A 14330-nucleotide genomic window follows, 5' to 3' on the forward strand; every position below is an offset into this window, starting at 1 on the left:
GGGAGGTGAAGATTACACACCGATCTCTGCGCTCCGAAAATATACCTCTGCTTTCCAGAAAATTGACTCAAATGGTATGGAAATTTGGCTAAGTGATTATGGATATTGTTCTGTGGACGTGTTGCCAGGTGTCTCTTCAAGAAGAGAAATAAATTTGTATTTCTCTGCCTTTATTCTGGGTTTAAGGTTTTAATAAAAATGCAGCGAGGGAATAATACCGCATAGCAGCTTGCCTGGAGCCAAGAGGCCTGCGGCTGACAGGAGCCTCAGGCTGTCCTGCCTCACACGGGCAGGGAGCGCCTGTGCCGGCCAAGGCAGCGCCCTGCCACTTCCCCCCTGGCCTGAAGTCTGGGACCCTTGTCATCAGAGGGGGCTGAGTGTCCTGCCCACGGGGACTTGGCTGGGGACACTGGGGCAGGGCCATCCACTCCCACTGGGTGGGGGTCCTGTGGTCTGGGAAGCTGCACTGTGCCCCCTATCCCTCCAGCAGAGCCCAGTGCTTCCCCTGAGGTGATGGGGAGGGTAGAGCTGGGAGGGTCGAAGCCCCTTGAGGCTGTGGCTGCACCCTGCAGTGGGGCTCTAAGAATCAGACCTGAGCTCTGAGCTCTGAGCCTCTTGAATCCAGAGGTGCTGCACATGAGACCTCAAGGCAGGTTCCATAGGGGCGGGAGATGTGCCCCAGCCACGGGGGAAATTGGGAGTGCCCTGAGGGGGCTAAGAGCCCCCATGTCCCAGCCCGGTGGCCGCCAGGCTGGGGTGCACACCGGACACGTCGGGAGATGGGACACAGGAAGCGGGGAGGGTGTGCAGCAAAGGAGACGAGGCCAACACCTCACCACAAGCGTGAACACAAACCCCAGAGGATGGAGCGGCACTGCACAGGCCCACCGGCAGCCGTGGTGCTGAAGGGTGCTCGGGCTGCTGGGACCCTGGCCGGATGTGGAACTGGTCCCATCCTCTTTCTGCCACGGCTAATACAGGACTTACACCATGTGTGGGCCTCACCCCGTGTGTGGGCCTCACTCTGTGTGTGGGACTCACCCCGTGTGCAGGGACTCAGTCTGTGTGTGGGGCTCAGTCTGGGTGCGAGACTCAGTGTGTGTGCGGGGCTCACCCTGTGTGCGGACTTCTTGGTTCTCTGGTGGTTTGGTCTTCAGCGCCCTTGCCTGTGGCTTCCTCAGATGCCGTCAGACCGAGGTGTCTGTGCTGCGGGCCCCGTGGACCAGTGCTCTGCCTGTGGGCTGGAGGCTGTGCTCGCTGGTTTCCTCAGCGTACAAGTAGAGATTCATAGGCCCTGCCTTGAGCCTCTCTCCACTTCTCGTGTATTTTCTGTTTCTGGGTCTCAGGACCCGGAGGAACAGCCGTCGGGGGTGCTGGCAGGGACCAGATGGTCCCCGTTGCCCATGGCCGGTGTTTGGTTCCCGTGCTGGAGCCAGGGGAGAGACCCCTTGGGGCTCTCGGAGGGTGCCCAGACTTGGTGGGTGTCGCTAGCATGATGTGGGTCCCCCTGGGAAGGTAATGCTGGACCTACACCCCACCTCCAGGGGAGCAGTTTTGATGTGCTTTAGTTTTTACAGGATTAAAATATGAGGTAACAGCATAAGACAAATGTAGTCTTGGGTTATATACCCCATTGTCACCCCTCGGCTTCCCTGTTTGGGACATCTGCTCTCCTCTGCCTCATGGCCTGTCCCCTCCATCCTGATGTGCTTGGTCTCCCAAGTAACTGATTTTAAATGATCACTCCGGGAGCTAATACATATTTTTTCATAATAACTTGCAAATATTTTTATTAATTTCCTCTGAAGAGGGAAGAGAAGCCTTGCCTCGTTTCCAAGACAGGATGTGACTGCTGCTCCTTCCCAAGCTGATGTGTCATCAACCCTATCCTTAGCTTGCTGTCTTTATCCACATGTCCTTGATTCATATTTCATGCAGTGGCGGTGGCCTCTTGTGCCAGGATCCATGCGTCCCCAAAATATCCATTCATTGTGTCTCCTCGTGGATGTTGTTACACAGCAGTTTACAGCTGCTGGTTAACTACTCTGCCCGGTTCTGGGATGGAGGTCAGCCCAATGAGTGGTCCTGGCTCCTGCCTGTACCCTTCTTGATCCTGCCTGTCCCCTCTTGCTGGCTCCTTATTGGGGTTCTTGTGCTCTGGGCTTAAGACCAAGGGAGCCCCGTGTGCTTGTCCATCACGGCGGGCTGGATCCTCTAGGAAACACACTGAGCAGGAGTGTGGACGTGCCCTTGAGGGGTCAGGCAGGTGTGCCAGGAGGTGCAGGTTGGCTGAGGAGTGAGCCCCTGGACCCCAGACCGAGCCTCCTCGTTGGCAAGTCCTGTGCCAGACTCAGGGCCACCAGCTTGCTTGTCAATGCCAGTCTCCTGACAGCTGAGGCGGATCCTGGAAGGGTCTGAGCAGCATGCTTGCAGAGGCAGCACCCCTTGGCCACGACAGGGAGCGCCTGGGAAGGGGACCAAGGGGCAGTGGGGGGAGTCAGCCCTATCCCCCTGTGTCCCATCCCCCTGCACCCCATCCCCGTGCGTCCCATCCCCATGCATCCCATTCCCCCTGCATCCCATTCCCATGCGTCCCATCCCCTTATGTCCCATCCCCCTGCATCCCATTCCCCCTGCATCATTGCATTGTTCTGCTGGTTTGGGCTGCTTCCCTTGGGGTTTGAGCCCAACCCTCATTCCAAAGAGGCTGAGGCCCTGACAGGCACACTCTTCCCAAGCCAGGTTGCAGCCCCCATCTATTCCTGCTGCCTGGGGGCACCCACAGCAGGCCGTCTGGGTCCTACACGCTCTGCCCCAGGTGTGCCAGCCCCTTGGCCTCCCGCTGCCGTGCAGGCTGGTTTTCCTGGTGGATGGCAGTGTCCCTTCTGACGTGCTCCTCCCTGGACACTGAGAGGTCAGAGGAGGCAGCCACCACCTGCAGTGGGACACCACAGGTGGGAGCAGGCTCACATGGGCACCCCTGTGGTGCTGCACAACCGAATGGTGGTTCATATGCCCCCACAAAGGGGACCGTGCTGCTTGGATGCTGGGGCCTGAAGACACATTTCCATGAAGTCACTGCAAATTCCTTTGCCTTATTTGGAAAAAAGGTCTTCAGGTATAATTATTGTTCCTGAGAGGAGATGGTTCTGGATGATCTGGGTGGATGTCCTCCTGAGACATGCACAGAGGCACAGACAGGACAAACCAAAGACCTCCATCCACTGCTGGAAGCTGGAAGAGGCCTGGAGGGTCCTCCCCCAGACCCCGGGGGAACCTTGATGTCAGACTCCTGGTCTCTAGCACTCAGAGAGAATGAGTGTCTGTTGTAAACCGCCTGGTTTGTGCTGCTCTGTTGTGGTGACCCCAGGACAGCTACACAGGGACATCTGGCTCCTCAAAGGATGGAGCAGGTGCGAGGGGCCAGAGAGACGGCTATGACGGGTACCCTCCGCGCTCACCCACCTGGCCCCGGTCACAGGCCTTGGGAGGAGGCGGCGGGGGGGGGGGGGCGGGTGCAGGGTGTTGATGGCTCTCTGCTCACCCCCAGCCCCACAGGAGCACCTCCATGCTCCTGCTGGTGCTCCTGCCAGCCACCATGCCCCCTCCCCTGTCTACCACTGCAGGCGCCCACCCTGCACTGCCCAGTGCCCATGTCTGAGTCCCATTCAGCCACCCCAACTGCTCAGGATTAGACGGCTTGAGACTCTTGGACTCACAGAGCACCACTTCCAGATGTGGAGCACTCCCTCCTTGATCGGAGACTCCAGGTGGGGGCGCGAGACCAATGGACGCCCTTGGACAGGTCCTCGTGTCAAGTTTTCCTGACTTGTCCTTCTGGGGAGGCTGGTGTGGAGACGTGCCATCCACACTCACTCCAAACCGCTTCCTCAGTCTCTGACGACACCTGTGACCTGCAGGAGGTGCTGAGTCCAGACTGTTATCCTTCGTCCACAGTCATCTGTCCCCTGGGAAGGAGCAGCAAAGTCCACCATGGAGGGGGCTGCTGGGTCTGAGTGGCCCCTGCCTCACCTGGGCCCCTTGGCTGCCTTCGTGGAGCAGCTTGGGGTCTGCAGATGCTCTTGGGCAGCAGGGACAATGCGGGGGGTGGCTGTCCACTCTGAGCTGCACCCCCACTCGTCCCCACTGTCCATCCCTCCTCGTCTCCACTGTCTGGCTGCTTGGCCGGGGGCCCTGTGACCAGTCTCTGTGGGTTCCTCCCTCACAGGGGTGGGTCCCATCCAGCCTGCGGGCCAAGTCTTCGCCTGCCTTCTCTCCAGAGCTTCTGTGCCATTTCCAGAGGTTGCTGCAAGCCCCGGGGCTCTGGTGCAATAACTGGGCATTGCGGGGTCACCTTGCCAGCCCAGACCCTCTGGACTTGGACACCACGGCTAGGGGCAGCCGATGCCATGTCCACCTGCTGCCGTCCACCGTCCCTTGGCATGGTCTGCTGCCTCCTGGGTCTCCTCCGGAGCCACTGCTCCAGCCTGGGGTCACGAGGTCCCTCCGCTGTGTTGAGACCCAGGCCCACAGCAGGGTGGCGGATCCAGTTCAGGGAGTAAACAAGCCGAGTATTGTCCTTAGGTCTTATCTCAGGCGCCCCCCTTCATTAGAGGTGCTGTTGTAATCTCTCCCGCTGCACAGAGACCTCGAAATCTGCCCCGTTAATGTTGTAATTGAGCCCCTGCAAACACGCCGTGGCCACGGGCAAGTGTTTACTTTCCGCTGAACACACAAGCACATGTTTGGTTGAATAAGATCCAAGTGGAAATACATGAAGGGTTTCCGGACAGGGCTCTCCTCGATACACCAGTCCCGTGCGAGGGACCTGGAACAGGGATGTGGTTTGGCAGAACTCAACTTGCCCTTTTAAAGCATTTCCTGGTGTTTACAGCTCGCGGCTCCCGGAAACCCATGCGGGTCCCCAAGTGGAGCCCAGGTGTTCGAAGACATGAGCGGCAAGGGAGACTAGACCATGGAGCAGTCCTCTCTGTTCACGGGCCACACTTCGCTGCCGTTGGGCCTTCTCCCCTCCCCAAAGTGATGGGAAGGTCTCGGTGGCTAGGCCCCTGGCAGAGCCTGAGCGTCCCGCATGGCAGGGCTCCCGGGGGACGCAGAGGCCTGAGGAGCCGTCTCCGAGTGCTGAGATCAGCGGTCGCCTCCCAAGCTCTGGCATGCCCAAGACCTCCACGCCTGAGACCGGGGGAGCCGCCCAAGACCTGGGGGGCAGCTGCAGACGCCACCTGCCCTATAGGCACAGCTCAGTGGCTGCCTTTCCCCAAAGGCCTGCACAGAGCCACAGCCCAGGCACCTGAAGTCAACAAACCAACATGTGTCTACTCTGACCATTCACTGATTTTTATTTTACATATGAAAAAAATTAAGGTTGGCAGATACATAAACTTACCCAAAGGTCACAGAAATACCCAAATTCAAATCCCAGTCCCTGTGTAGGGGGAGCAAGGATGAATAAGACCCAGGCCCCTGGGAGGGACATCAGGGGAGCATATGTGGTGCTTGTAAGCAGGAGCTGGTGGGCACAGCCTGGTGACACAGAGAGGAACAGGTACTGGGGGACGGCTGAGTCAGGCCACACGGGCAGGGTGGGGGCATGTCCAGGAGGAGGGGCTGTGGTCGTGCTGTCCCTGGGGCTGGGATCCTGTCTGAAACAAAGGCCCACCCCGAGCTCACTCAGGGGACTGAGGCCTCCAGGTGTGTGACCACGTAAGGCCTGAAGCTGCGCCCTTGAGAAAGGTGCACTTGTTGCTGCATCTGCCGAACCTGCTCCTGCTGCTCCCAGCTGACCTGCAGCCCCAGGGCACATGTCACCTCTTGAATGACCAGTCCCATCACATCACACATGTCTTGGAGGACTGGACTCAGATCAATGTAGTCCCAGCAGAAAGTCCCACAGGATGGCGGGTGGCTGGGTGCCTGTGCCAAAGGGCGAGAGGCAGCGGGCAGGCCCCACCTCATGCCAGCCACTGAGTCAACCCGGTCGCTCCGCGAGATGACCAGGGTGCTGTCTCCCTGCAGGTCCCCAATTCCAGAGTGAGCAGCTCATTTTTCAGGAGCTGGTGGCGTTCAGCCCACTCCACCCCCAATTTCCTCACTGGTGGGGCCACGGGAAAAAGGTGATAGGGACAGGGACGGTGGTGCCAGCGAAGCGAGGCCTTGGGGCCTCCAGGGAGGAGCAGTCTGGCTGGAGCCGGGGCTTCCCTCTGGGGCCGCAGAGCCCTTCATGAAATGCTGAAATAGCAACCCAACTTGTCGCCTCACGAAAAGAAAGAGTGGCAGGTGGCAGCTGTGGGAGGGGTCAGACCCCCACAGGCTTTGTTGTCAGCATCCAGTGCTGTGATGTCCACTGGGACACCTCAGAGGGAGATGCAGGAGCGAGCTCAGCAGCCGGCCCGATGCAGCCCCCCCCCCCCCCGCCCCCGTTGCCAGCTGAGGCCACCTTGGGGCAGCCTGACCGTGCCTGGCGCTCCGAGGTCCTCACGCGGCTACGGCCTTCTTGGAGATGAGGAGGAGGATGCGAGGGATTTGATGCTCTGCTCGCTGCCGTATCGGGTCCACAATCTCGAGAGTTCCCGTCAGCTGAGCCCAGTCTCTGCGCTCCAGTCACAGGCCAAACACTGCAGCCAGCCCAGCGTCCTAGCATTGGGCCGTTGTGCAGAAGGCGAGTTCCAGGGCTGGACAGGGTGGCCGCCCAGAGTGCTGTCGCATCCCCCACGACCTCCCGGCTAGCTCTGCCCGGGGCCCGTGCCCAGCCCTGGCGCAGCCTCGCGGGGGCTCCGCTGCCCAGGCCCGCCCGCCCGCAGCCCCTCCTCCCTCCGTCTGACCTCGGTGGGGTGGGCGGTGCCGGGCTGAGGACGAGCGTCCTTCCCCGTGGAGGACGCTTGCCCGGGACGGGCCCCCACCACTGGTGTCCACCACATGGCCACGTCCTACGGCAGGGTGGTGACCCCCCACTCCCGGAGCCTGAACTGAGCCTGCAGGGTGGCTGTCGTTCTTAGGCGAGCCACGGAGAGGCGGTGCAGGACAGGGATTGAGGTCCTGACCCGGGCCACCAGGGGGAGGGGCGAGGCGGGGTGAGGGCGGCAGGGCCGCGCTGGCTGGGTCGCAGGCGTCTGGTGCGGCACCGGTCAGGACGGGGCTGCGAAGACCATTTTTAATGTCAGAATAACACGTAGCTCTGAAGGATCCGAGTACAGCAGGCGGTGCTCCGGGGTGTGGCGGGCTGTGCCGTTCCATCCAACCCAGAAACGCGGGCGTCCCAGGCACAGGGAGCCGCCTCCCGCCGGCTCCGGGTGGGCCGCGCTGCTTACGGGCCTCCAGCGTCAGGCGGGTCGGCAGCGCCATTTCTTAAAATAACGTCCAGCGCGCACATCCTGCTGTTTTCCTGGACAGCCCCGACTCCCACAGGTACTGGAGTGTGGTACAGTGGCAGGATGGAGTGGGTGACAGTCATGGTGGGTGACGGGTGAGGGGCCAGTGGGAGGAGGTGATAGCCGGAGTGTGCGTGGCCGCAGGAGGAGGGGGCATCCTGGCGGAGTGTGTGTGCCGGGGGTGCATGACGGCGAGGAGTGAGATGGGGTGTGCGTGTGACAGTGGGCGAGGCCGACAGCAGGGACGATAGGTCGTGTGTTCCTGTAGGTCTTTTTGAGTGGGACGCGCTCGTCCGAACAGAAACCTCTGGACACCGCCTGGCTCATCGTCACCCTTGGTGATGGGAAGAGGGTATCAATTATTATTGTTAATTATGGCTATTTCCTCAAACTGGCTATTTCCATTTATCATTGTGGCCTCAGCGGATCCTTAGACCTGTAAGTGGAGTGCCACCATCTCCTGTTCAGAGTCAAGGACACCTGGAGGCGGCTGGGGCTGGGTGTGGCCAGGGCCCGGGTGGTCCCAGTGCAGGGGGCGGCCCCGCCCTATGTTCTCCGCCGGGCCGGGCGTGGCGGTGGGGGTCTCAGAGCCGCCTCTGAAGCATGGTTGCCAGGGGTTCAGACGCACGCAGTGAAAGTGCATTGTGAGTTGAAAAACATCATGTGCCATCTTTAGCTGAAACACATTTTCTAACAAATATCTTTCAACTCCGGCCATTTAAAAAAGTAACGTCTTAAAAAAAAAAGTGTTTTCTGGGCTCGCCACTTTTAGCCTCTTAAAGACTCAAATGGAATTTCCTTCACTTCCAGCAAGATCGTGTAGCAGCCCCGTCCGTCACGCGGAGTAAACCATCTCTGGGCCTTGGGGAGACGTTAAGGAGTCAGGGTAAGCAGGGAAAGTGGCCCCGGGCACCCAGAGATGTGGTAAATGAAGCCTCCGAGCCTCCCTCCGAGCAGCCGCACGGTCTGGGAGCCGCCAGACCCATTGGCCATTTACTGTTAAATTACTTTAATTTAAATAAAGTGCAAACTTAAGCTCTGTGGTCACACTGGCCATGTTTCAAGTGCTCGCAGGCCCTATGGGGCTGGTGGTGCCTACACCAGGTAGGGCCACTGAGAACATTTCCTTCATTGAGAACTTCTACTGGATGGCGTGGCTCTAAGCAGGGCATCTGTTCATGGGCCAAGCCTGGCTTCATTCTATAAAGGGAATTTTATTGGACACGGCCACACCCATTTGTGAACCGTCTCAGCTGAGCTGCAGTAGAGGCCATATGACCTGCAAAGCCTGAAACATCTTCCCTCTGGCCCTTTACAGAAATGTTTGCTGAAGTTGCTCTAGGGCATTGCTTTCAGGGTAAGCTGGGCCTGTCTGTGAGCCTGCCTGGTGGCTGCAGCATGCTGGCCACACAGGGCTCTTGAGTATAGCCTCCCCAGTGGCACAGTGGGGTGGACATGTCTAAGCTGTGCCATTGTCTTGGCACAGTGGAGTTTCTGTGCACAGCAGCTCGGGCTCAAGTCCCAGAGTTGCTGGGAGGGGGCGGAGGGACTGGTGGCCTCATGTGTGCACATACACACATTCATACATGCATCATCTGTACATGAGTGCATGTGTGGTGTGCACACATGTACGTGTGTACACTCCCTGTAGGGTGAGTGTCCGGCCGGTGAGCAATGCTTCCATGAGCAATGGCTGGCGGGGCCGTGGGACTTCCTAGGGCTGCTTCCCTTTTCAAGGCAGTCAGAGAGCTAGGACCACACCAGAGCAGAAACTACCTTTTTCGCAAGGGAAAGGCCACGAGGTTATTTTTCCAGAAGGGACCATGCTGTGGGCATAATAGGCCTCTTGGCTTTATTCCCAATCACACCAGGAGGCAGATTCGTCTCTGCAGGGTTGTTTCTAGAAAATGTGGTTGCATACACTCCAGAGAAGGGGAAGCTCACACTTGGAATCAAAGCAGTGATGTTGCCCGATGCTGACAGCAAGGTCCCCAGAACCTGACGTAAGCGCCATCCTGATGGGCTTGAGGCCAGCACAGGCTGTGAAGCGTTTGCTTGGTCACTTGCAGGCTGGGCTCTGTCAAGCAGGCAGTGGAGCTTCCAGGCCAGGGAGAGACACAGTGGACCACTGCACCCATGATCTCTTCCTGTGCAAGAGCCACGGTGCAGGGCACACAGGGACTCCTGCACAGCAGCACCTTTTTAATAAGTGGGTCTAGGGGCACCTGGGTGGTTCAGTGGTTGAGCATCTGGCTTTGGCCCAGGGTGTGATCCCAGGGTCCTGGGATCGAGTCCCACATCGAGCTCCCTGTAGGGAGTCTGCTTCTCCCTCTGCTTGTATCTCTGCCTCTCTGTGTCTCTCATGATAAATACAATCTTTAAAAAAATAAAAAGTGGGTCTAACTGCAGAGCAGATGCTTGTGTGAACCGATCGATCGAGGTGAGCTGCTGGCTATTCAGTTAAGATACTGGGAGAGAGAGACCCTGCATCTGAGCACAGGCTTTGGGCTCTGCAAAGGACCACCGCAGCTCCTTCCTCTCTGAGTTTTCCCTCTGCTGATCCCGAGTTTTAAGTCTCACTGATGCCACTGCAGGGCGAGAGGATGCCGCGGGCTCCTGGCCTCTGAAGTGTGTTTCTCAGAAGTAGGATTGAAATGTGTCCACCCAAGCGCAGCATTGGCCTGTGATGCTGCCTTTGGACAGAGGCAACTTCCCCTGAAGGAGCAGGGGAGGTTTCGGGACACAGGTTCAAGCATATGACTGTCTGTTGGCATTTGGTCTTAGTTTATGGTTTAGAAGTGTAACAGCCTGAGGCAGGTGCCAGCTCCTAGAATAATGTAGCAGACCAAGGCCCAGGTACTTTTGCTTCTGACAGGTTCCCTAGGATGTGGAAGCTGCTCCTCCAGGAACCTCTTTTTGAGGAACAAATCAGTACATTCATGGGGAAGGACTGTGTGCATGAAAGGATTGCTGGCTGAGAGCTCAACCAGTGAGGGGGGATGACAACTTAGCACTAGAATCACAAATAATTGTACATGAGCTGGAACTTCTCTTCTATGCTTACGGGTTAGGTTACCTATTCATAAACAACACATCATTCATTTGTAGTTTGGGTTTCTCAATCAAATTCTTTTGTGCTTGTTTAGAATCCATCACCTTGCTATTCAAAATAGATACCCAAATAAGAGTGAAATTCCTTGACATTGCATTTTGATCAGATGTACCTGGGAATCACTTGTATTTGTACCAGAACAAAACCTCCTCACTTGCTTCTTCAGAGTTCCCTCCATACATGTAAGGGGCTGCTGTTGATTAATGACACATTTCCTGCATGTTAAATTAAATAGATTCTTTACTATCTTTTTCACTTTTTGTTCCGCTCTTTTCTTTTAATTTTACTCACACCTTTAGGCTGGCACACAGTAGCAAAGGCAGGACTCTGCCTTTCCTTCTTTCTTTGGGACACATACTGAGCAGACACTGAAACACATCTAGCTGGGAGTCTGATAATTATAAACTTGAAGTCCCCGGAGGCATGATACCATGTTGGGGTGGGGAAGTCCTTGGATAGACTGGTCTATGATGAATGGGGAACAGCAAATGATTTAAGGGAACCCTCCCAACTTTAGGAAATAACTTGGAGTGTTTCTTCATGATAGCCAGTAGCACTATTTTCCGATCAGAAAGACCACAAGTTATAAGAGGGAGTACAGTTTTGTGTTGTTTTTCTAAGTGTAAAAATAAACAAGTCTTATAAATCTTTACCCATAATACTTTTTCACTCATTTGCTATCTTTATTGCCCAGGATAATAAACATTTCTCAGAGTCCACATCTGGAAGAGGTAAGCTTGTTAGTATTGGACCTATTATCCCACTGAAAACAACTGGAAACCTGATTAAAATACACGTGCAGACACTGGAGGCATGCTAAGGACCCGAGGGGTCAAGATTCCAGAGAGGACAATTCACTGTTGTGAGTTTTGTGTTCTAAGCTCGCTTTCCTAATGAGGCATTTGCAAATTCCTACACAAGCACAGAGAGGCTGAGAAGCAGAGCAGAAATCAGGCCCTGAGAGGCTTTCAGGAATTCCCCAGGGCTAGGAATACAAAATGTGAGTTCAGAGCTTCTGAAGCAGCCAGGACTTGTGTCAAAGCAAAGGCATGTGAAGTGTAGTGAATTTCCACACCTGATCTGTTTGCCTCTCAAAGCATTCTTTAAGTCTTCTGCTGTGCATGCAGAGATGAGGTGAGTAGAAAGTGGTAGCAAAGAGGCTGAGCAGCTAAGGAGAGATTTTAAGCAGTTTCATTGTATAAAGATAAAAATAAACTTCAAGGCTCAGTAAATTCTTTCAGATTTAAGTCAGAACTCCTGTAGAAATAAAGAATAAGAGAAACTGGAAATAGACCAGATCTTACAAAGACTGAAACCTGGTGTTAAAACAACTCAAGGGAAGCCCAGGTGGCTCAGCGGTTTAGCACCACCTTCAGCCCAGGGCGTGATCCTGGAGTTCCAGGATCGAGTCCCACATCGGACTCCCTGAATGGAGCCTGCTTCTCCCTCTGCCTGTGTCTCTGCCTCTCTCTCTCTCTCTCTCATGAATAAATAAATAAAATCTTAAAAAAAAGTTCAAGACCTTAGATTAAAAAAAATAATAATAAAACAACTCAAGATGATCATCTCTTATTCTAACTAGATGCCAGACCTGAAGCCCCTCTAGAGTCCTTGTAGTATTTCACAACACAATATACAGCGTTCAGTCAGGAAGCACCAATCATGCCAAGAGTCCAGCCAATAGAAATAGACTTCTAGATAATAACTTCAATATTGGAGTTATTGAATACAGATAAAAAATAACTGTGACTAACATAATTCAATAACTTCGCAGAGAAGTGGAATCCATAAAATAGAATCAAATGGAGGATTAAAAACACCGTGATTGAAATTTAGTACAAAGTAGATGATTAGCCACAGCTGAAGAGAGTAAGTTATCTGGAAGTAGGTCAGTAGAAAAATAACTGGATAAAAGCCAAAGAAAATAAAGAATGGAAAATAAAAAAAATTATAGGAAATATATGAGACACATTAAAAAGAAATCTAACATGTATAATTGGAGGAGGAAGAGAGAAATTGTTCAGAATCATTATTGGAAGAAATAGACTAGAATTATGCAAAACTTACAAAAGAAACCAAGCCATAGATTCAAATATTGCTATAAGCCCCAGGCATAATAAATGCAATGGAATTCACCCAGGCACATCGTTGTAAACCTACTGAAATCAATAGACAAAGAGAAATTGTTTAAAATGCTAGAGGAGAAAAGAAGCCTTAACAGTCAAAGGAGCAACAAGAACAGAGATGGAGACAGCAGACCCCTCAGTGGAAACTATGGAAAACAAATGACAATGAAAACACTGAAGGACAATAACTGTGAACACGGAATTCTCTATTTAGTAAAAATATTCCTCAAAAGTGAAGGTAAACATATTTTCAGACAAATAAAACCTGGATGGGGGACCTGGCTGGCTCAGCAGTTGAGTGTCTGCTTTTGGCTCAGGTCATGATCCAGGGATCCTGGGATCGAGTCCCACATCGGTCCCCCTGCAGGGAGCGTGCTTTTCCCTCTTCCTGTGTTTCTGCCTCTCTCTCTGTGTCTCTCATGAATAAATAAATAAAATCTTAAAAAAAAAAAAAAAAGCCTAATGATATACCCAGCAGACTCACACTAAAATGCTAAAAGAAATTCTTTAGTCATAATACTATCTTGTTAACTGGAAGCATTAACAGTGCACAACAGAATAAAGAGCATGAGGTAAGTACGTGGGCAAGCCCAAATGAATATTAACCGTATAAAACTGTAACTACAGCTCTTTCGGGGACGGCGTCCGTAGGCGTTCAGAATGGTTCAGCGTTTGACATACTGTCGTAGGCTGTCCTACAATACAGCCTCTAACAAAACTAGGCTGTCCCGAACTCCTGGCAATAGAATCGTTTACCTTTATATCAAGAAGGTTGGGAAAGCACCAAAGTCTGCATGTGGCGTGTGTCCTGGCCGACTTCGAGGAGTTCATGCGGTGAGACCTAAAGTCCTTATGAGATTGTCTAAAACGAAAAAACACATCAGCAGGGCCTATGGTGGTTCCATGTGTGCTAAGTGTGTTCGTGACAGGATCAAGTGTGCTTTCCTTATTAAGGAGCAGAAAATCGTTGTGAAAGTGTTGGAAGGCACAAGCACAGAGTCAGAAAGCTAAATAAAAAAATGAGGATTTTTTTGAGTAATAAAAATCAAAAAGCTTGATCTGTTAAAAAAAACTGTAACTACAATATCTATGGCATTAAAAACATCTATAGGATTAAAATTCATGATAAAAAAATACAAAAGATGGTTAGTAAATGGGGTTAAATGGTCTCTTGTCCTTGCATTTCCCAGGAAATACTAAAAGTGCTTATTTATTTTCAATTATGATAAGTCTAGGATAGGTATTGTAATTTCTAATTAAGCTGTTAAAGTGATATTAAAAGAATATATAATTAATCCAATAAAGGGAAAAATGGAATGAAAAAAATACTTGATCAACTCAAATAAGGTAATGAAGAAGAAAATTTAGGCATGTGAGTCAAATAGAAAACAAGTAGTAAGACAGTAGATATAAACCCAGCTGTATCACTAGTTAATTTAATGTACATGGATTAAGTCACTCAAAGGCAAAAAGATAGATGGAATTTTTAAAAATACATTCTTTTATATTGTGCCTAAAGAGATATATGTGAAATATAATGCACAGAAAAGTTGAAGGTTACAGGATGGAAAATAATTATCACACAAGTATTAGCCAAAAGAAAGCTACTATAGTCATGTTTATTAATATCCGAGTAGATTGAAGAAGGCAAGAAGAAATAGATAAACAGAAACACATCACACAATAAGGACTTCAGTCTACTAG

At 52.8% G+C, this 14330-nt stretch overlaps 1 protein-coding gene across 1 annotated transcript; it reads left to right on the top strand.

Annotated features, from left to right (window-relative positions):
• The first annotated feature begins 13167 nt into the window (after window positions 1-13167).
• LOC121477094 (60S ribosomal protein L34-like) lies at window positions 13168-13698 on the top strand. Its single transcript, XM_041731312.1, has one exon. The coding sequence runs from the start codon at window positions 13287-13289 to the stop codon at window positions 13635-13637; it is 351 nt and encodes a 116-aa protein (XP_041587246.1). The 5' UTR covers window positions 13168-13286; the 3' UTR covers window positions 13638-13698.
• The last annotated feature ends 632 nt before the right edge of the window (window positions 13699-14330 follow it).

This window comes from Vulpes lagopus, chromosome 16 (genome assembly GCF_018345385.1).
Source record: "Vulpes lagopus strain Blue_001 chromosome 16, ASM1834538v1, whole genome shotgun sequence".
In the NCBI taxonomy this organism is placed as follows: Eukaryota; Metazoa; Chordata; class Mammalia; order Carnivora; family Canidae; genus Vulpes; species Vulpes lagopus.

Bases quoted from the DNA above. Each gene is read 5' to 3' on its own strand.
- LOC121477094 (XM_041731312.1), top strand. From the start codon at position 13,287: ATGGTTCAGCGTTTGACATACTGTCGTAGGCTGTCCTACAATACAGCC.